The sequence below is a fragment of the Larimichthys crocea genome, chromosome XII (genome assembly GCF_000972845.2).
Source record: "Larimichthys crocea isolate SSNF chromosome XII, L_crocea_2.0, whole genome shotgun sequence".
Classification (NCBI taxonomy): Eukaryota; Metazoa; Chordata; class Actinopteri; family Sciaenidae; genus Larimichthys; species Larimichthys crocea.
In genome coordinates, this window is record NC_040022.1 from 18,198,542 (window position 1) to 18,221,094 (window position 22,553).

The 22,553-nt window shown below is 40.2% G+C and overlaps 1 protein-coding gene across 8 annotated transcripts; it reads left to right on the top strand.

The window, feature by feature from the left end:
- The first annotated feature begins 83 nt into the window (after positions 1–83).
- LOC104920984 (probable cation-transporting ATPase 13A3) lies at positions 84–19,311 on the top strand. Of its 8 annotated transcripts, none has more exons than XM_019258978.2 (33): positions 87–1,121; positions 2,095–2,164; positions 3,483–3,656; positions 3,795–3,965; positions 4,089–4,159; positions 4,329–4,412; positions 4,556–4,625; positions 4,731–4,865; positions 4,976–5,048; positions 5,218–5,349; positions 6,291–6,458; positions 6,598–6,755; positions 6,856–7,044; positions 7,931–7,992; positions 8,714–8,864; positions 9,143–9,265; positions 9,369–9,386; positions 9,881–10,031; positions 10,251–10,371; positions 11,140–11,264; positions 11,393–11,556; positions 11,711–11,863; positions 13,082–13,161; positions 13,262–13,304; positions 13,905–14,014; positions 14,122–14,218; positions 14,654–14,726; positions 14,848–15,025; positions 15,509–15,690; positions 16,039–16,127; positions 16,292–16,372; positions 16,598–16,699; positions 17,479–19,311. In XM_019258978.2, exons 2-33 carry the CDS (start codon positions 2,114–2,116, stop codon positions 17,659–17,661), a joined length of 3,762 nt encoding a protein of 1,253 aa, XP_019114523.2. In that variant the 5' UTR covers positions 87–1,121; positions 2,095–2,113; the 3' UTR covers positions 17,662–19,311. The 8 variants fall into 8 exon arrangements, with proteins under 8 accessions (XP_027140871.1, XP_019114523.2, XP_019114524.2 ...); XM_019258979.2 differs by having other exon boundaries at positions 87–417; XM_019258977.2 differs by having other exon boundaries at positions 87–349.
- Positions 19,312–22,553: the final 3,242 nt, after the last annotated feature.

Here is a 22,553-nt window from a genome sequence, read left to right on the forward strand (position 1 = left end):
GGATCGGCTGCAGCTTTTCTGCTCCGTGCACGTGTCTCTGTCTGCAGCTCTCCGGTTTGTTGCAACTTTGAGCTTTTCAACCCAAACACAGTGTCCTCCAATGACCTCATATCCTGTTTTCCCCACTTCCTTCTGAATGGACCGGTTTGGGACGGTCCGGTCAGCGCGCAGCGTGCTTCTTCTCCGGAGTGTGGGCGCGTGTCCTCGGACGCATGTCGCGAGATCGTCGGTGTTAACGGGTCTGCAGAGGAGCACGATCACAAACTTTTAATGCACGGACCATTTTAACCAGTTATTCAATCTTGACTATGCGACGTGTGATGTACTGACAGCAGAGAAGGGGCCGTCGGTAAGTCGTTAAACGCGTGAATGTGTGCTGATTTCCACGGTGTCGACAGCAAGTTTGGAAAGGAGTGCGTAAGTATGTGAGAAGTGATACAAACTGCCAATGATGGTGATTATGTGGTGCTTACAGATCCAGTGTGCAAATCAGTCTGAACTGGAGGTTGTGTTGCCTCTTTAACTACTTAATAACAGTATTAGGTTCAGTCTATAGTGTGCACCTTCTTGGACTTTGTTTTATTGTTTTACAACTTTGTGTTTGGTTCATTTAAACACAATAAACCACTGATTGTATAAGTACTTGCACTCTAAAGTTAAGAGGCACCCTTTGCATCAGTTACAGCTGTGACTTGAGTCTACGTGGATAGATTTGAACATCTGGATTTCCCTCCTCAGTCCTTCTGTCAAACTTCTGCATAAAATGCTGTCAATTTACAATGAGGCTTGAAGAGAAAAACTTAAATTCCTGCCACAAATCCTGGATTGGATTGAAACATGGACTCTCCTCTTGCTGTTCTTGGACTTAGTTGTTTTGAAGCCAGTCTCGTGTAGCTTTAAGTTTTATGTTTGGCTTCTTTGTCCTGCTGGAAAAATAAATCTTATCCAAAGTCCTGGCTCACTTTCAGACTGCAGCAGGGTTCCAAACAGAGTTTCTTCGTTGTTGTTTTTTTTTGTTGCATTTATGTGACTGTCTCACCTCCTGAAGTCCTTCCACGACCTGCTGCAGTGAAGCATCCTCACAGTGTGACGCTGGCCTCCACCAGCCGTCATGTTTGGAGGTGATATGAGGTGTTGTGTAGTCTTATCAGGGCACAGAAGCTCCTCACGCTTTTTAGATTTGTCATAGTACATGTGGTGAGTACTTGCATTCGGTTATGTTTGCGTCATCAAGCATTCAGGCTTGTTTGTACCAGATCTGGATCTTTTCTTCCTTTGGTGGATGAAGTGTCAAAATATGCACCGTGGTGTAAAGTTCATGCATATTGGTGCTTAATGAGAGATCAGGTCAGATAGACTGTGAGTCAAACATTACTATAGGTGTGACTGTTATTGAGCACATAGCATAGTGCAAAGGTTTCCATGTATTACAGCATATTCTACCCTGGAATATTGCTTAACACCATATCGTCACACATTGTACAAACGTCACGTCAGTGAAGCTGTTGATATATTTATCAGTGAGTTGACAGGTTAGTGGGGCTCACTGGACACCAACAGTGCAGTTATTCCATAGATAAATCATTGGCAATCAATCCAGACTGAGACAGCACTTTAATTTCCGTCTCAGCTAATGTTCCAGGAAAACATCAAGAAGGATGTTATAGTAGCTGTTTTCTTCGCCAGAAGCTTTGTTTTCCCCACAGCAGCCTTGAAGCAGGTAGGTACTATGGTTCAGTCAGGTTGTTACTTGCAGGAGAGGTCTTTGTCTCCTTTAAACAGCTCATTACTCACTAAGTATGACAGGAGTTCCTCTGCTGTTCACATGCATATGCATGCATTCACGTGCATTTTATTAATTCAACATATCCTAATTATGTTTCTGTGTTTAACGCTGTGTGAGAAATATTAACTTTTATAATAGAAAACAAAGAAGTCAATAACTTTATTTTCCTGCTTGGGCTATTTATTTTTGTTCCTTTCCGAGACTAAAGTTGCAAAGTCTTGGCTGAGCCAAAGATTTCTGTGATAAGAAAGTTTCCGCTTTCTGTTGGAAATATAGTCAATAAAGTGATCTGTCTCTTTGTCTTGTAGTTGTTGCACTTCTGACAGAATGAAGACAAAAGAGGTGAAGATTATAAACCAGGGCCTGGAGGATGAGATGGTAAATATCACTTCCCATCTTAATTCTACTTTATATCATATAACTGTCTTTTCTGTTAACTCCTTAGATTGTAAAAGAACTGCATAACAGTGGGAGATTTGTAGCATGTTTGTTGTGTCTAAAGGTCATAAATGTGTACATGTATCAGTGGAAAATGAACGTAATGTCCATAAAGACTAGAAGAAGAAGAAGGCTAGATAAAAAAAAAAAATCAGCACCTCTCACTAATTCTTAACATAAAAAATCATATAAAGAAAAAATCAACAGTGAGTTCATTCTAGTAATAAGTAAGTACTGTCTGTGTAGCGAAAGCCTGGGTAACATGTTCCTTCATTACAATGAATATGACCATTGTATTTTTTCCCACATCCACTGGCATGTGCTGTAAATATTCACTAGAGCACCAAATGTGTATTAATCCGCTGCTGGAAATAGTCCCCCAACAACATTAACTATTTACTCCTGTTTAGGTTATGTTTGCTAATAACTACAGTGTCCAACTTTTTTTTTTAAACTGAATGACAGAAGACATTTAGGCATGTAGACATTTTGAGAGGAGGAACACAGTAAATGATAAAAATAAATGATGGCTGAAATCCATTTAGCTTCATTCATGAGGATTCTGGTATTGTGCCTGTTGGTTCATTGTCGCACTGTCATGACTTACAAGGACAGAATGAAGCCACTGTAACAACTGCTTTTTATTTATTTAAGAGGCCCCTAAAAGGGCGCATGTAGTGGAGAGACGCAGGTTTTCAGTTAATTGTGTAAAAATATATAGATGTGCTTCTTCTTGTTTTTGTGTGTATTTTTTATTTTGTGATTGTTACTTTAATCTTTTTATCTGTTAACAGAATATTGCATTAATGCAGGGCTTGTTTTATTTATTTCTCGTATTGACTTTCCCTTGAATCATTTTCTGTGTCTATTTTTGTTTTGGTTTATCTTACATCATGTCTTCATCAATGTAGTTAGGGTAGCTGTTAAAGCTGTACATGAAGGAGCACAGGGGTAGAGGTTGGTAACCAGAAAAGGATAAGCACGGTTGGTGGTGTGTGTTTAGGGGAAAAAACAACTGTTTTTTTGTTTTTTTTACAGTGACTACTATGCTGTCAAAAAGTCCTATTAGGAGACAAACACATTGTAGTTTTGGGATTTTCATGTGTTTGTATTTTTCACACAGCCTGCTAACCTCCAGACAAACTCATTGTCATTGTTACATTAGAAACCCAGTTTATATTTTGTATATTACTAACCATCATTCCACCACCATTTCATCACCCTTCATCACTGCTAACATGAGCATCTGCCTGTGCAGGAGGTGTGGGGGTATCAGCCCTGTCTGTGGAAGAGGATCCTGGTGGGTGTAGGTGCTGTGTGCTCCGGGGGTCTCCTGTTGCTGTTGCTCTACTGGCTGCCTGAGTGGGGTGTCAAAAGCACCTGCACACACACCTCGCTGAGGAATGCACACACACTGCTGCTCAGGACCACGGTATGAAAACAAACAGATGTTGTTTTTATTTTTCAAACTAGTTTTACTTAGCTGCTGCTGCTGCTGCTGCTGTCCATAAATCATTCTTTGGTGCACACGCCGGTCAGAAAAATGTAGTTTTTTACACCCTTATCACAGGATGAGTTCAAGCAGTGGTTTCGAGCCAAAGTACATGTGATGTCGGCTCCAGGGAGGAAACCCTTCGACAGCTTGGATCCACAGCCCACGGCTCAGCTGCCAAATGGTGACGGAGAACACGGCATCAGTGAGGGGCATCATGGGAAATTTGCCCATAGAGAGCCTGTTCAGGTACCTCAGTGTTGCTCATCTGAAGCTAATTAATGTGCATTTAAGTTGAAAATCTAGATCAGATTTGCTTTGCTTTGAAGTATGTCTGACAACCTCCTCCTCCTCTGCTTCCCCCCCTCTTAGATCCACTGCTTCACCCACCACAGCACTAAATACTACTGGAATGATTTGATACAGAACTTTGAATTTTATAAGTAAGATTCCCACTGAAAAAATGTGCTGTTAATAATGATTTTGTCTTTTGATTTCTTTGCTAAATAATCCAAATTTCTGTTGCTGAATAGTTGGTCCAGTATGCATCATACTTGTTTATCTGTTGCTCTGCACAACTACAGTAGAAATGAATGTGTGTGACTTTTCTAGAGGCTTGGAGGATGTGAAGGTGAGCTGTGCAAGCATCCACTCTGACCACAGCTCTGGACTGTCTAAAACACTGCAGGACTACAGGTACACACACACACACACACACACACACATTACCCTGCTGTGTGTTCGCTCTTTCACTTGTTTAAAAAAAAAAATTAATCACCATGGATGAAGCAACCGCACAAGTATGTAATCATATTAAAGTTCAAATTCTTTTTTATCAGGACATTGTTTTTTGGGGAGAATGAGATCGCTGTCATTGTGCCCTCTCTGTTCAAGCTCCTCATAAAGGAAGTAAGTTTAGAGCTCTATTTCTCTTCTTTTAGAAGAGTATACCAATAATAATATCATCAATTCCATATTTTATGTATTGTTCATTTCTTTGTCTTCCTCCATCAGGTCTTGAATCCTTTCTACATCTTCCAGCTCTTCAGTGTTATTCTGTGGAGTGCTGAGGATTACTACTATTACGCCACAGCCATAGTTATAATGTCCGCCATTTCAATAGCTACCTCACTGTATACTGTTAAAAAGGTGAGATACAAAGATGATATTTTCTCCATAAAAGTAAAAAACAACAACAACCTATATATCGTTTGTGTGTTATTGTGTGTTTCTTTGACACAATGTCTTTCTTATTCCAGCAATATGTGATGCTGCATGACATGGTGGCAGCACACAGCGTGGTCCGTGTTTCGGTGTGTAGAGGAAATAAAGGCATGTTTCACTTTAACAGAGTTATAGTGTGTTATAGCGTGTTATAGCTTCACTGTATACGCATAATTAATGTCTGTTAGTCCTATTATTAAACTCTCCTTTCGTTTATATTATTCTTTATTATATAGTGCAGTATTTTCACTGTTCTTTATGTTAATGTTGTTTCTAGATATTGAACACGCCATGTCAACAGAGCTTGTGCCCGGTGATGTCATCGTTATTCCAGCCAATGGGATGATCATGCCGTGCGACGCTGCGCTCATCCATGGAACCTGCATCGTAAACGAGAGCATGCTGACAGGTGACGTTTCCAGAAAACTCATACCAGTTACAAAAAAACATTACCTGATGTATTATCTTTTTCTCATGATTTTGCCCGCATCTCAATGTCGTCGTCAACTGATTTCTCAGGTTTTTATTAGTTTCTGCATCGAATGTTCTGTGAAGAGCTAGCTAGATCTTTTTGTCAATCTACTATTTTCACTATTTTCTAAGTTCAAGAATACATTTTCATTCTTAACTGTTTTTTGTTTTTATTTTCATTTTGATGGTAGACTTTAGGGGTTCATGCCAATACTAGGATATTGATATTTGATATTAGGGAGTAAAAAATTCATGTCAATACAATTGTAAATAACTATACGTTAAAAAAACACAAAGACTATAATTAATATCTATCTATTAATATCAATCTATACTCTAATAATCTTTTTTTCCTAAATTTTCTCTTCTAAAGTGTTCATATTGCTGCGTATCGGACAACATATTCACTGCTATTGATATATCTGTAATAGGCCAGTGTTGGCCAATAAGATCATCTTATTGATATATATTTCAGGCTCTGATTATTTATTTTCAGATGCACAGTATACAAAAAGTTATTTAACACTATGTTAATAGTGATGTTTCTAATGGTTCTACTAATAACAATAATGTATATCTGCCACAGATAGTAATACATCACAGTTTACTGTGTTTTTAAATATCTATCCAAATTTAAGTCGGCACAAGCTGGTAATATCAAGTGTCAGTTCTTTCACACTGTGTAGCAGTCTGAAAAGTTGAGTCATATTAGCTGAATTTATTTTGAGGTTTTAATGTGCATGCATCCTTTTAGTGCTATATTTTAGTGTATTAACAATTTTAGATTTAATGACTGTGTTTACATGTGTGCACACGGCAGCTGTTGTTCATTTCTGAGGTGTTTATTTTATCGGATGTTAATTCTCTCTCCACCTTCAGGAGAGAGTGTGCCAGTTACAAAGACCAGTCTGCCCAGTTCAGGTGAGGAGGCAGCCATGAGCTACGACATGGAGGAGCACAAGAGACACACCCTGTTCTGTGGTACTCAGGTTATCCAGACCCGCTTCTACGCCGGAGAACTTGTGAAGGCTGTTGTCATCAGAACAGGTGAGACAGAGTGGGAGTCACACTCTGTGGTCTTGGTAATGAAAAGAGCTTTGATAATTCATCCTCAGCTGTAGTGACAGACTGATCACCCTCAGGGTAGGTACATATCCGTTCAAATGTCTTTTATGTGTCTTCACAGGCTTCAGTACAGAGAAAGGACAACTTGTGCGCTCCATCCTCTACCCTAAACCCACAGACTTCAAGCTGTACCGCGATGCTTACCTGTTCTTGTTGTGTCTGGTGGGGGTGGCAGGGATCGGCTTCATCTACACCATTGTCCTCAGTGTCATGAACAAGGTATCACAGCTTTTATAGAGGAGAGGTCACCTTTTTCTTCCTGATTGTTTCAATCCTAGTGACCGCTCTCTGCTGTTTACCATTTCTTATTTTCATCCAGGTTCCTGCTAAAACCATAATCATTGAATCTCTGGACATTGTCACCATCACTGTGCCCCCGGCCCTACCAGCGGCCATGACAGCTGGTATTGTTTATGCGCAGCGGCGTCTGAAGCGTGTCGGCATCTTTTGCATCAGTCCTCAGAGGATCAACATGTGTGGTCAGCTTAACCTGGTCTGCTTTGACAAGGTAGTCTAAACCACAGCTGTCAGTTCTTGAAATGCAATTTTGTCTACTTGTTAAGAATTCAGAAAAATGTAATCCATATCGTCTTCAGCGTCATTTCTAGAGTTCACTTGACTTAGACTGAATCAAGCTCTGACTTAGAATGTATGAAAGTATGTTGTGAAGCATCCAAACCCACTTCTAGTTCAAGTACAAGTTCTTGTTTGGTAACTTTGTGGTTACATCAATGGCAAAACAACAACTTAAAATGAATCATGATGTCGTGAGGCAGTGCTGCAGTTACATAATCATGACAACCATGTTTTTAAAAAACATGTCAGTGCTTGCAAAGCATCACAATTAAAGCATTAACTTTCATTACATTACCTCTAGTGAGCAGAGAGAAATGCTACTTTTAGTCAAAAAAGAGCAAACAAAGTAGAGCAGGTACAATTGGTTGATTTAGTAACCAGTGAAAAGCCTTTTTAAGCAGAAATCAGAACATTCACTCTTTCACATGTGAATATTATCTCTTTTTTATGATAGTAAACTGAATATTTGTGTTGTTGGTCACATAAAAGAAGCTAAATTGAAGATGTCACCTCTGGGCTCTTGTGCATTTTTCAGTACAGACATTTTAATTGAGAAAGTGTTTGATTGATATTAATATTGTAAATCACAGTTATTGTGTATAGTGGATTTCAGTGCATAGATATTGAAGCTCAGAGTTTGAATTTTCAGTTGCTGCATGAACAGGTCAGACTTGAACCAGTGTAGATAAAGAAAAGAGGTCAGGATGATTTTGATTATTTAAACATGGGACTACATTTTTTGGCCATCTGAGAGTTCTGTGGTGTTAAAATTGATTTCCTGCTCTGAGGCCTGGGATGATACCTTCATTTTTTTTCAGACTGGTACTCTGACTGAGGATGGTTTGGACCTGTGGGGTATTCAGAGAGCTGAAGGTGGAAGGTAAGAGATCCTGTTGGATTGGCAAACATCTACAGAGATGTACAGAGATTTTTAATTGATTATAATAAATGCTTAAGACTCTTAATTTTCTTCTCTTAAGTATTAATATTATTAACAACATCATTAATATCAGTTTTTATTTTGTGGGAAACTGCTTTATGGAAACATTATATTGCTGTATGACCTCTGAGTGAATGTGATGAATTATGATGAAGCCCTCTGGTTTAACTTGCTCGATTAGCCAAAAATGTTAATGAATGATGAATGAATAATGAATCTAGTTTAAATTTACTGGAAACACCAGGAAGAAAGTGCAGGTGAGTAGGTGATTCAGTGGCGCTGGGTTATCCAAAGTGCAGGTGTGGAAACAAACAGAGCTGACATGGCAGACACGGTGTTCCTGGGCCATAGGGGAAAATCACAATTGAGAATACAAAGAACTGTACAAAACATCTTCAACATCTGGCGTACGTGTGGATATTCCTGTCTGGATATTTTATCTATAAACAGTTTTTCGGTTTTCTTTTTTTTTTAGGTTTACACATATGAGAGATCTAAAAGATCTACATTTAACTTCCTAGAATACTAGAGGAAGAAAAATATTCATTGTCCTAAACCAAAATCGAAGGACTTTGTTTACTTAAATTAGTAAAAGAAGACTGTTGACAGTTCTGTCAAGTTATTTTCAGTTGCTGAGTGACATCCTCCCTCTCCATTACAGCTTTTCCCCTCCAGAGTCTGATGCAGCTAAAGAAAGTCTGGTTGACTCTCCATTTGTGGCCTGCATGGCGACCTGCCACTCACTGACCAAGATAGAGGGCGAGCTCTCTGGAGACCCTTTAGACCTCAAGATGTTCAGCGGTACAGGTTGGGTAAGCAACACTTTTTAGTGTTTACACCCAACATGCTTAGTCACCGGCACCACGGTGAGCACAGATTCTAGTCTGTTCATGAATTATGCAGCACCGCGCTCGTCGCCTTGGCAGAGCTAAAATGGATATTCCAGCATGAATGGAGCACACACACACACATACGGCCTCTTCCTGTTAAGAGGAAGCTGGAGTTGATTTTCTTTTTGTCATGCTAGGAGTGAAATGGATTCTGTAAGCTCAGCACATTATTAAAATATTATATCAAATCTTTTGTGTAGATCCTAGAGGAGCCCACAGAGGAAGAGACTGCGCTTCACAATCCCATAATGCCCACAGTTGTGCGACCTCCAAAGCACGCCGTCCCTGAAGCCAATCAGAACAACCCACTGACTCAGAACATGGTACAGCACCTCATTATATATTTATATCTGTTTATGGCTATAAAGGAATATTTGTTAGTTCATGCCTGACATCAGATTTATAATTTAATCCTTTTATTTCCAGGATCTGTCTGAGTTATCAGTAAGTTGTCCTTTTCATATGAATTCTTCATAATTCTTTAAACAAATAGTTAGATAATTTGGGAAATACCCCTGTTCACGTTCTTAACTTTATAACTTTTTGACGTTATCTTTCCATAACCAAATCTGCCTATCAGCACCTCTAAAGCTCACCAAATAGCACTTTTACCATGTGTTGAAGAAATGAAGTGTAAAAACAACATGTTGTGGCTCTACGTGGGGCTCGACTATTTCTTGGTCGGGTGCAGTGGCTTCCTGGAGTCTTTGCAGTGATCACAACGCTCATAGGACAAGGTGCTGGTTGGCACGTTCTGTGTTCCTCTAGCTGTTCCTCTTGTTTCCGGACTAATCTCAGCTAACCATGTCCCGGCTGTTGCTTCATATTTACCATACACACTTGAAAGAGCGAACAAGCATATTTCCCAAAAAGTTTAATCATTCCTTTAAACTGAATGTGAAATAAAAACTGTTTTGAATGTGTCTTTTGCTCCTCAGTCATGCGAGATTGGTATTGTGCGGCAGTTCCCCTTCTCCTCGGCCCTGCAGAGGATGAGTGTGGTGGTCAGGAAGCTGGGGGAAAAACACATGGACGCTTATTTGAAAGGAGCACCGGAGGTTGTGGCCAGCCTCTGCAAACAGCACACAGGTCTGACACTTCTGTATGTTGAAGGTTTGGGTGGATATTTCCTCCCTTTATTTGGAATATTCTGTACAACACTATATAATACACTAAATAATAAATCATATAATAAATTAAATCTTTACCTGCCAATTAAACAAATAAGGCACTCATCTAAAAAAGACTGACATGAATTAAACAAATAAGGCACTCATCTAAAAAAGACTGACATGACCTCATCCTCAGTCCCACAGAGTTTCACAGAGACTTTGGAGACCTACACCAGGCAGGGCTTCAGGGTTATTGCCCTGGCACATCGACAGCTGGAGTCCAAACTCTCCTGGCACAAAGTCCAGAACCTCAGCAGGTAAAACTCCCTCTGCAGATAACACTGTACACAGTTCACACAAGCTACCGACGGACCTAACTGAGACATTCCACCTGAAAACACTGAAACTCTGTTAAAAAACAACTTTTGCTGATGTAGCTTGTACTTCCCATTCATGTCTGGAGGACACAGTTCCACTGATAACTGGACAAACATCGACCAAATGACATAATGTCCAAATATTTACACTGTTGCTGCAGCAGCGAGGAAAATGTTCCAGTTATCTCAGAAAATGTCAGGTTATGGTGTTAGGAATCAAACTGTTTGCAGCTGTTTGCTGGACTCAACCTGCTGGGAGAAATCCAGTATTGGAAACATTCTCATAATTTTTTCTCATAACCACAAATTTGAGTTAAAGAGTATAACTGTGATTAGGGACTGACCCCAATATTATTGTGATCTGTTTGATTATGCTAGATTCATGAGCCCACGTGACAATTTGATGAAAAGCAACAGCTTCCTTTCTGTTCACTATCACTGTGATAAATGTAGGAAATCAATCAAGTAGAAGTGGACAAGGCAGGTTGGCAGAAATGACCACTTTTGGACTCCTGTGATGCAGTGAGAATCACAGGTTTATGATGTCTAATAATATTAAATCCAAAGTCAAGTCCTTCCCTATCTGTTACCTGCTCTGATTCTCTGAAACATGATTGTAAAAAGTGACTTGAAACATGATTTTTACAGTGTTAGACACAAATAAATGTGTTTCTTTTGCTGGTGAAATATATGATGCGTTGCTTTTAGGGACCTGATTGAAACCAACATGGAGTTCCTTGGTTTGATCATCATGCAGAACAAAATAAAAGAGGAGACAGCCGGGGTTTTATGTGAATTACGACAAGCTGACATTCGTACATTGATGGTCACAGGTAAATGAGTTTGGTGACATTATTCACTTACTGTTTTCATGTTGTGTCTGGATTACATTTCACGCCTGATGTGTTGTGTAAAGAATGAAAAATCTCATTCCCCTTCTCTGTCCTTCCTCCTCTGTTAGGCGACAACATGTTGACGGCGATATCAGTGGCACGAGATTGTGGTATGGTCCGTGCACACGAGAGGGTGATTATCGCAGATGCTGTGCCTCCTAAGGATTTCCACCCTGCTAGCATCACGTGGCGTTACACTGAAAACCCCGCTCAGACTATCAAGGACAATCAGGTGAGACAGAAAGCCTCAGAGCCACTGAGTAAGGAATACACCAATATATGAACACAAATAAATATGAGCTAGATAACAGTCAGATGAAACCGTCCATCAGTCTTGGAGGATAATAATACAGTTTTCAGTGATGACTGACTCCTTTATCCTACAGACTGTGGAGATAAACCTGGAGGAGGAGGAGGAGGAGGAGGAGGAGGAGGCGTACGACAAGCAGGTTACACAGCAGGAACAAAGCTATCACTTCGCTGTGAATGGCAAAACCTTCGCTGTCATCACTGAGCACTTCCCTCAACTCATCCAAAAGGTACAGGCACATCTTTGGACGCAAACATTTTTTAGCTTTGGATGAGGTCTGTATTTAAGATAAATAGGGTTAGGTTGGTTTCTGTCTTACCATGCTTGTGTCATGTCGTTTGGGCAGTGATGGAGGAAGTATTACAGTGTATTGGTGTGCTGAAGTAGATGAACCGCTGTGGACACGGTCAGCAGAAAAAAAGCATCTTTTAGCCACATAAAAAAAGAAAAAGCCTTTTTCCTTGGCAGCAATCGTAGAACTTCCAACAGCGCCGCGCCACGGATCAGCTGTTTAGGTCAGAAAGCCTCCAGATCAGACTGAAACCAAACTTCTTGTCTCTAAATATTTCAAAGATGCTTGTGTTTTTCTGGCTTTGCTGCTGTAACTCTGATCCAAACAGCTGATCAGCAGTACAGTGCGAGGTGCAGTTGGGCTTATAAATAGGAATATGAAAGTTCTACAGTGACCCAGTGCATTCCTCTGACTGACATCTACTGTAGGTAATAAGTATACTCAAGGAAATGTTCTTAAAGTATTAAAATTAATACTCATGCAGAAAACTGCATGTGACGTATGTATTTCCATACATTACATTATATATTAGATCATTATTATTCATGCATCAATATAAAAGCAGGATTTTAGAGTTGTAGTTGGTCGAGGTGGAGCTCATTTTTTTGTTTGTTTACGAATACAACTAGTTCAAGTTATGAGAGATAATCATACAGGTACAGTAACCTGTAACCTCCTACAATTAGTTAAATTAAAAAGAGTGTAAAATAGGATAATAGAGAATAGATAACATATGAAGGAATCATGTTTATAATGGAAGTAATGTGAGTAAAGTAAGTAAATATTTATTTTCATTGTGGACTATTGCTGCTCATTATTTTCTTGATTAATTGATTGATTGATTGATTTGTAAAAATTCAGAAAATAGTCACACAATAATCACCAGAAGTGACACTTTGATGCTCTTTGTTGTGTCTAAACCTCAACATTATTACAAATAAATACAAATAATTCAATGGAGAAACAGCAAATCCTCTTATTAAAAAAAAAATACAATTATCAAAGTATTTATATGAACTGTGAACTGTTGAGTAGTTTAATTTATAACAAATCATCATGAAAATTGTGCTAAAATCTTGACTAAATTAGTCACATTTCACCTCTGCATTTGGATGCTGCTGTAATTCGTTGTCTCTCCCCTTGGGGGCGCTGCAGCTCGTGCTGAGAGCCACTGTGTTTGCCCGCATGGCTCCAGACCAGAAGACTCAGCTGGTGGAAATCCTCCAGAGCATCGAGTGAGCGTCTCACTTTGTTTAAATCTGTTAATGAGCTTCATTTCCATCTGTTGGAGATCATGTGTTTTGTAGCTTCATCGTCACTCTGTTTTCCTTCCAGCTACACTGTTGGAATGTGCGGTGACGGTGCTAATGACTGTGGAGTAAGTTTGGATTATATTCATCTCATATGCACAAATCATAACATTTTCTGTATGTGTGCTCTGTTATCTTTCTGTGTTTTAGGTTCACCATAAAATAAAACATCAGATTTGTATATCTGGGGCAGAGAACGATGAACAATATTTGTGTCCCATCTTATGCTGGACTAATGTCTTGCTTTGTAAACCAACTTACATGCCAGTTTCAGATTGGATCTCAGAATCTGTGCAGGAAAATAGACATTTGAACACTTGAGACTCAAATCCTTTACTTTCTTTTACCATAATCTCATTTAAAATGTAGTTAAAAACTACAAAAACATCTAGAAATGTTGTATGTTGACATTTTGATTTAGCAGAATTTAAATGTTGTAAGTGGTACATCTAGTCTTACTCTACTCCATACTGTTGAGTAATTAAAAAAAATATTTTTAATAGGTTCATATACATAACATGTTGCATGTTAAGCCGTATTCAAAATAACTAGTATGTAACCTGAAAGAAGTAAAAATCCTCAACTAACACTGAAACATCCACCTCTTCTTCTTGATAACATTTGACTACAAAGTGATTTAGACTGATGATGTTCTCTCTCTGTCTCAGGCTTTGAAGAGAGCTCACAGTGGGATCTCTCTGTCAGAGCTGGAGGCCTCTGTTGCTTCACCTTTCACCTCCTCCACTTCAAACATTTCCTGTGTCCCCAACCTCATCAGGTAGCAGCTCGTTCCTTTTAGTCTTTGATGAATGTCAGCTCGTGGTTCATCACAATACACATGAAATATTGAGTTTTGTAATACTGATTATCTCTCACCATCCAAAGGGAGGGCCGAGCTGCCCTCATTACATCATTCTGCGTGTTCAAGTTCATGGCTCTCTACAGCATCATCCAGTACCTCAGTGTCACGCTGCTCTACTCGGTAAATACACTGCTGTTTCTCATTCTTACACTCTCAGTGAGAAGTATCATTGTATTGTCTGATTTACCTTGAATGAAAATGGGTAACATTATTAAAAAATAAAAAATAAACGTTTAGTATGAGAGTTTATCTTTTCTCTATGTTGGATGTTTCCGGATGTTTTTGACATGCCATTGAGGTCCCTCCATTTGTTCGCTTGCATGTTGCTGCTATGGTTCATGAGATTCAGAGAGTTCATGAGCAGGAAAGACCTAAGGAGCAAGTAGAAGCAAGTTTTGGGGGTTTCCATCTATTGGCTGTGAAACAAAGGCAGCAACCACAAAGTCTTTAACGTCTTTTTGTTTCTGGGAAAACTTTGAGATCACACACATCGTGGTGCACTCACATTAATCCACAGACAAGCGGCTGCTGTGTGACTTTTTCTAATATTTGTAGATTCTCAGCAACTTGGGAGACTTCCAGTTCCTCTTCATCGACATCGCCATCATTCTCATCATTGCTTTTACAAGTGAGTGGCATGAAGAGAAGCTGCAAAAATGTTTTTAATCAGTGTTTCGAGTTTGCAGTCAAAATAATAACTGACATACATAATAGGTTTGTGTTTTTTGTGTGTGTGTGTGTGTCTTCAGTGAGTCTGAACCCATCGTGGAAGGAGCTGGTGAGGCGTCGTCCTCCGTCCAGTCTGATCTCCGGCCCGCTGCTCTGCTCAGTTCTGACACAGATCCTCACCTGCTTGGTGTTCCAGGTCCTGGCTTTCCTCTTAGTCCGACAGCAGAGCTGGTACGAGACGTGGACGCCGCAGTCTGAGTAAGTAATGTGTCTGAAATTAGCAGATGCCAAATGATGAAAGAATAATCACTGCTTGGTAAATATTTGTAAATACTACTTTATACAGTCTTTTCTCTTGATCTGGTTTCCAGGTTTTGTCCATGCTGACCTCTGTACCTCAGAAAATCTGAATAAAACAATGTTTCCACATTATGCTCATTGTACACTTTGGATTGCTGCCCACATCTTCAATTATTTTATTTTTTTTAAATGACAGGCAATTTCGTCTGATTTGAGGATTTATTAATTAAATTGTGTCCTTCCAAATAGTTTAAAATTTCAGCTCTTGAGTTTTCTACCACCTTGTAGGATCTGTCTAGTAATATAACGTAAGCTCATCAGTAGACAAAATCCCAAAAAATAACCTTTTAAAACTTTTTCTTTTGGCTTAGTTTTCTGTGTTCCTGCTTTGTGAATGCGGAGCTTTTCAGCCTGTGTCTTCTCTCGTCTCGTCTCCTGCAGCGCCTGTAATGTCTCCAGCTCCAGTCCCTCTCACAGCCTGAACGTAACAAGCCCTCACGACCACAAAAACATCAGGAACTACGAGAACACGACCCTCTTCTACGTCTCCTCCTTCCAGTATTTGGCTGTGGCCATCGTATTCTCCAAAGGAAAACCGTTCAGACAACCAAGCTACAAGAACTGTAAGACTTATTTAGTGCTGTCGACGCATGTAAAGAGATTATTGTCGACACTGAATGAGATTAAATTAGCTGGGCAGGTTTTGAATTTTGGGGTGTTATATACAATGTTGAAAAACACATTGACAATTGTTCCTGTTGTTTCTTTTAAATATATAATTTTATAGAAAGTTTTTAGAAAAGTAAATGTAATTCTAGCTGTTTTAAGTTTTCCAAATTATAAATAATTTTCCTAAATGCATCCATCCCTTTTCTAAATCCACTTTTTATCACTTCAACATGAGTTTGACAAACAAATGTTTAGACTTACAATCTCTACTGGCACTAATCACTTTCTTCTTGTCTCATAAGGGCCGTTCATGCTGTCCTGCATTTGTCTGTATATTTTTCTCCTCCTCATCATGCTGTATCCTGTTCCTGCCATCGACAGCTTCCTGGAGGTAAACTTAAAATGTTTTAACCGATTTTTCAGGATGCGAGTGCTGTGAGATTCCTGGGTTGATATTTGGACAGTGGAAACAGAAAATATGCTACATTTGAAAAAATGAAACACAAAGTTTGTGTTTGTGTGTGTGTGTGTGTGTGGTGCTCTGCCTCCCCTCAGATCGTGTGTGTTCCCCACGACTGGCGCGTTACGTTGGTCATCATTGTCTTCGTGAATGCGGCTGTGTCTTTCATGTTGGAGGTACGCCTTAGAGACATCTCACCCTACACACTCTCTGATCCCCTTCCTTAATTAGAAAACTGTGATTTGCATGCGTTCAGTGCTCAGCAGTGCATCGCCACCTAATGAATGAAATCAATGAATCATTTTTTTTCTATTTGAATTGTTCCTCTGTGCGTTCCTTTGGCTTTAACCCAATCTTTTTGATCAGCTGATTCTCAAAGTTGCTGCTAAAATCTCCCGTAGATTTTGATCCTTGACATCATCTTGTGGAGACTAGTTTTCAGAGGCAATCAAGGGCTAAATCGCCCCACAGAGTGCCCTTCTGCTTCTGCTGACGCACCTCAGGTTGGAAAGCATTTGACTTTTTTTTTGTTTGTTTGTTTGTTTTTGTCTGTTTTCAATTTAAAGAAAGAGTTGCATATTCTTTACTCTTAACTCTCTGGTTCTCATGTTTCATTGTGTCATACTTTCCTCTTTTGACCTGTTACACTTTATGACTGCTTTATCAATAATCAATAGAGACTAAATAAATCTAATAGAACTGATATTATTTAATAGCTCATCTTTTATTGTACTACATTTCACCAGTTCTGGCTCATCTTATGAATCCATCAGCATTCTTTTCTGGAATATTTGAGACACTGTATGATTTATTTTCTGGCATCAGATCATCACTACTGAAGAAAAGTTTTATGGCCCGTTTTTAAAAAAATAATTATTAAAGGAAAGCTCTTAATATTAATACAATAAGCAGTGTAATATGACTACATCATCAGAGCCTCAAACCTGTATTTCTGGAAAGCTTTTAATACCCTGCAGCGCTGCAAGACTACAGCACTTTTAATTGTATATATTTGTTATGTATCTGTTATGTATTATGGATTTGTTGTAAAGCACTTTGGGTACCGTTCGGCTATTGTAAAGGGCTATACAAATAAACTTGATTTGATTTGATTTGATCAATGTAAAAACAAAAAATTAAAATACACGAGGTCACAAAACTACAGTAAATCAGATCATTTGGAGCCTCTGTCATGCATTCAGCAGAGATCATGTGAAAACATCCATAACACTAACTAACTGTTGTTTTTTCTTTCTAATGTTCATGTTTTACATGTTCCCAGGAGGCCAACAACCACTGGGGCTCTTCCTTCCTCTCCTGGCTGTTCTGTCAGAAAAACAAGCCCCCAAGTGTTCGCTACATGCACCTGGCCCTGAAGCTGCAGGATGACGCCGACTGGCCCCCCAGACCCTCCACTGTCACCTACGCAAGCGAACCACAATCCCACATGTCGAACCCCCTCTGACACCAACAAGCAAACTACTGCACAGACTAAAACTCCCAACAAATCTGAATGTTGACTTAGCCTGGGTTGAACTCAGAGATGTGACAGATGCCTGGATGATATTGCTGCTGGATACCAGAGACCAATCTGGGAGCCTCGTAAAGCCTCCTATTACAACAACTGACTGACACTGTGAACTGCTCAGACATTAAGTATTTTGATTTACCTCCACAAACACGCTGCACGTGGATTTTAACTGTACTGTCCTGTCACATAGCTGAAACTTGAGCCAGAGGTTCAAAAGAATAAAATACGCTTGTTTGCTTTCTTGCCAAGAGTTAGATGAAAAGATTGATACCATCATATCTGTATGGTATGGTAAGTCTGAAGGTAGTGACAGCTTAGCACAAAGACTGAAAACAGGAGAAAACAAAACGCTGGCTTGGTTCTGTCCAAAAAAAATCATTTGAATTTTATTTTGGTTGTAAATGTGTAAAACAACACGTGATGACAGCGCTCCATGCTAGCTGTTTTCCCCTGTTTCCAGTCTAAGCTTAGCTTCGTATTTACCATACAAAGAGTGGCATCTTCTCATGAAACTCTCAGCAAGAAAACCAATGAGAATATTTCCGAAAATGTGAAAACATTCCTTTAAGATGACTTGATGTCTGAACAAAAACAACTTTTTTTATACAGGTTTTACTGTCTGACTCATATTTGAAAAATCTGAACCGAGTGAGTTGCATTTCTTTTGTAGACTCTTCATCCACACTCAGTATTCAGCTGATGTTTAGCTCGAAGCACCGGCTGAATTTTTCCACTTCACTGTGAATGAAAAGACTATGTCCTTCATTAAAATTAGCTGCTGCTAAAATCAAAAAATTGTAAAGCGTCATGAGGTCACATGGATTCAGAGGGACACGAGTGCCTTTGTTTGTTTGCAATTTTCAGAACGTAACTGGTACTGTTGTATTTCTAAGACAGAAAACTTTCCACTGCTGCATTTCTGTTGCTTCGGTTGAGATTCTTCCCGTGGAAGAGAGAGGCACAAATTTAGTCCTGTGTCCTTTTTTTTAAATTTTATTTTATTGCCAGTACCACCATGTGTGGATGTGTGGGTTGGTGTGTGTGTGGGGTTGTGTGTATGAGAGAGGGAGAGTTCGTCATTAGGAGAATCAAAGTTAACCATTTCCCGTGTCCCTTGAATGCACCATGAAACCTTTACATTTCATGCTCTTTTTCTTAAAACTTTCTTTTTGAATTGAAAAGTAATAACATCAATAAGGTACTGTACACAATGGATGTTTTAATTAATTAATTAAAGCAATTAAAGTAATCAAAGAATCAATAAGACATTTGCTGCTGTATGAGGTTTTTAACAGTTGATTTTAACCTTTGATTGTTTATAATATTTTTCTAGAACTGTTTTCAGATGTATCCGTATTTTTCTAGTTAGAGTTAAAAATGAAACGTGAAAAATGTAAGAATTAGTCATCTAAATCTTTATCACTATTAAAAAAAGATTTAAGGGAATATGTTTTAAAATTGTAATACACTATTTGTACTTATTTCTGTAGTATGACAACAGTGTTTCAGTGTCTGTCAACAAATATCCCTGTTTGCTCTGCAGAACTCCCATTACATTTCTCAATAAATCTGTATATTAAGCCACTCTTGCGTGCTTCGTGGGGGGCTGACCTTGGTCACACTTTTTCAGCCAAGACTTACTGATCAATTATGGGCTTTCCCAGCCTCCTCGCTGCCTGGCATATGGGCGCTTAAAGGCGCGAGAGTGGAGGAGAAAGAGGGGTATCATTTCATGTGGAGATCAGGGCCTATAGGCAGTGAATGGGTGGATTTAGGGGGGACTGTGAATAAGGGAAGGGGGTCCTCGCTTGTACCAAAAAGAAAAGAATCTCCCACAGATCAGGGAAGAGCCTTTTTGGGAATATTCATGATGAGGATGAGGAGGCATCATGAATTCATGTGTGCCTCCCTGACTTGCACGGATCATCTTTTCGGTAAACACTGATGTGTACAGAGCCGGGATGTCTTGCTTTCGATCTGTGTTTGCGGTGTAGTATTGTGGATAGTGTTGCCTCTCAACAAAGCAATATGGGTTTTTGTGTACACTCTGCTGTATTCCTTTTGTATCGGTAGAGCAACAGATGGAGAGTGGTGGAAAGACATAAAGAAGCTAAAACACACAGCCTTTCTTCCTCACAGCTAGCTACTCGCTCAAAAAGATTTTCTCAAGCTTGTGCTCAGACGTGTGCTATTTCAAACATTTTGGACTTCATCTCCTTTTTTCTTTTACCCATACGCTTTTTTGTCTGAGTTGTGTACTTTCAAGATCTGGACTTATGCACACAGTCTTTGTTTACTGTTTCTTTGCTCACAACAGAGAGATCAGCCCTGCTTTGAATAAAGGGTGGAGTAACAGCCACTGTAACACACTTTTCTCCACCCAAAAAATGGTCACTTCAGGTGCTTTCTCAATGTGCCTGTTAACAACCAACACACACATGCTTTCACTTATTCTCCACAAAGTCCACAAGCAGATGTCAAGCTGCTGCAGAGTCTCTGAAGGTTGTTGGACACTCATAAGGCTCTCGTCTTGATTAATAGTCAGGACACAAGGCCAACCTGATGCTCACTTACGGTTGGCCTCATTTTACAGATGACACAAAGGCACCCACGTCTGGTAAAAGGTCTGTGACCCACCAGACGGTCACAAAGCCCTTCTCCTCCCTCCTGTCCCCTAAGCATGGGCTTCTTCCTTGGACCTTCATGGCATCTCTGTCCCCCTTCCTTTATCAGTCCTTCCAGGCCTGAATGGGCTCTGTGGTTGGTCAATAAATTCAGTGATTCAGGGGGTGGACAGTTGCAGCCGTGTTAACGTTTGTTCACAGGCTTGTCGGAGGGACGGGCCCCGCCCTGTGGCTCTTTGTCTCCTGTGGTCCCTCAACAGGTTAGAAGTCAATGGAGGGCCTTGTGCGGAGGTGGCAGGGGCATGGATGGAGCCGCCTCTCACATGGCATTCACACAGGGGGAGGACTGGCCCGGATCACTGTGACACTTGTTAGTGTGGGGCCACACAACATTGCCGGGTTGCCTCTCTCGCTCTCCCCAGAGGGTCCTGTGTGATATCCAGGACTTTAAACAAACTAATGGTTGAGGCTGCAGGGTTTGGTCGGGGTAAGGTGATCTGCACTCAGAGGCCTGGAGTGACCACACTGAAAAGAAGTGCACAAGTGTATCTTACAATCTCAGTTTACAGATCAGACTAACAATAAAATGAGGTCAGGCCTTCATTTGTTCCACAATCTGTGGAGATGTTGAACCCGCTCTTTAAATGTATACTAGAATAGCATTAACGCACTTTTGTGGCCCCTGAAAGTGCCACACTGTTGCTGAGTTATAGCCCGTTTCTCAGCCTCAGCTGGGCCAAAGCATGGGAACAGCCAAGCCGGGAGAAAAGAGACACAGAGAGCCATAGATAGAACAACACACAAACAGAGGAGGGCTTTAGGAGACAGAAAGCAGTGGACAGAAAAAGACGCACAGACTGAAGAGGGACTTAGAGCCATGACTGAAGCCTAACTGTCATGAGAAGATGAGAGTTGCCATGGCCACCCAGGAGCCACCCAGCAAGCATGTGAGCAGGGGAGGATCTGGGGCCAGGGTCCTGGGCCCGGGCTGGTGGATCACATGCACTAACCAGGGATTATGTGCATAAGTGATGAGCACTAAGCCGGCAGGTGAAGAAGGGAGGCCCTGGGACAAGGAGCGGACCATCCCGGAGGACAGCTTCCCCTGTAAAGAGCAGGGACTTTTTCCCAAGTGAGGCTGATCTCCCATGTGAAGGGGACTCAGCCAGAGGTCCTTGAGTGCTGAAAGGGCATCCCCCAGGCTGCTTTCACAGCGTAAGTGGCCAAAACGCTGGTCTTGTGAGTCATCTTGAGTGGCAAGAATAGGCCATCTTCACATTCATAAATCCCAATGCAAACACACTCATGGATATAAACTAAGCATGGATAAGGATAAGCACCACATGGCAGTGCATCAGCGGGGCTCTTGTTGAAGCTTTTTTGGCTTGGAGCTGATATAAAAGAACCAACCTACCATCTTTTGTCCATCGCAGAGAAAAAAGTTCTAGTTTAAGTACCAGCCAGGTTAACTTTACAGTATATTTATTGATATGAGCCTCATCTTATAGCCAGGATCAACAGGTTCACAGGTTGTTTTACTGCAGGGAATCAACCCTCATAATATCCATGGCCTTACAGGAATGTGTTTGAACCTTGATGGCACAAAGAAATCACATTCCCATGGTCCATAGAGAGAAAATACACGGTTAACCAACCTCCCCCCAACACCTTTTCAAGACGATAGTATCCCTGAACATATTAACATGTAAATACACTTAGATACTTTGACAATGCACTGAAATGCATATAATCTACATGCTAACTAGTCCTTTAAAGAGTTTCCACTGTTGAATGTGGTTTGGGAACACTTTCATGTCTGGGTTTTAAAAATTAAATGTGAGGCCTCTCTTAGAATCTCTAAAAGCGTTTTTCAATTTGATGAGGGATAAGGCAATGACTGGGTTCCCTTTTCAAAGGGGGAGACCCAGAGTTCAATAAGACTTCAGTCTCATTGCCTTTGCTTCCAAGTTGAAGATCTAAATGCTGGCTTTTTTTTTTTTTAAAGAAAAAAACCACCACGTTAGGTGACAGATGGCAGGTTGTTATTCTGAAATACCAGTTGCTATGGACACCTTTTCCTCCGCAGCTTCACTCTGCCATAGCTAAGCATCCTCTCTGCTGGTGTACTGACTTGGAATAAGCTGACTTGAAACTACTCAGGTTGTTGTTGACAAACATGAGCCTAGATGAGTCTGCTAATCT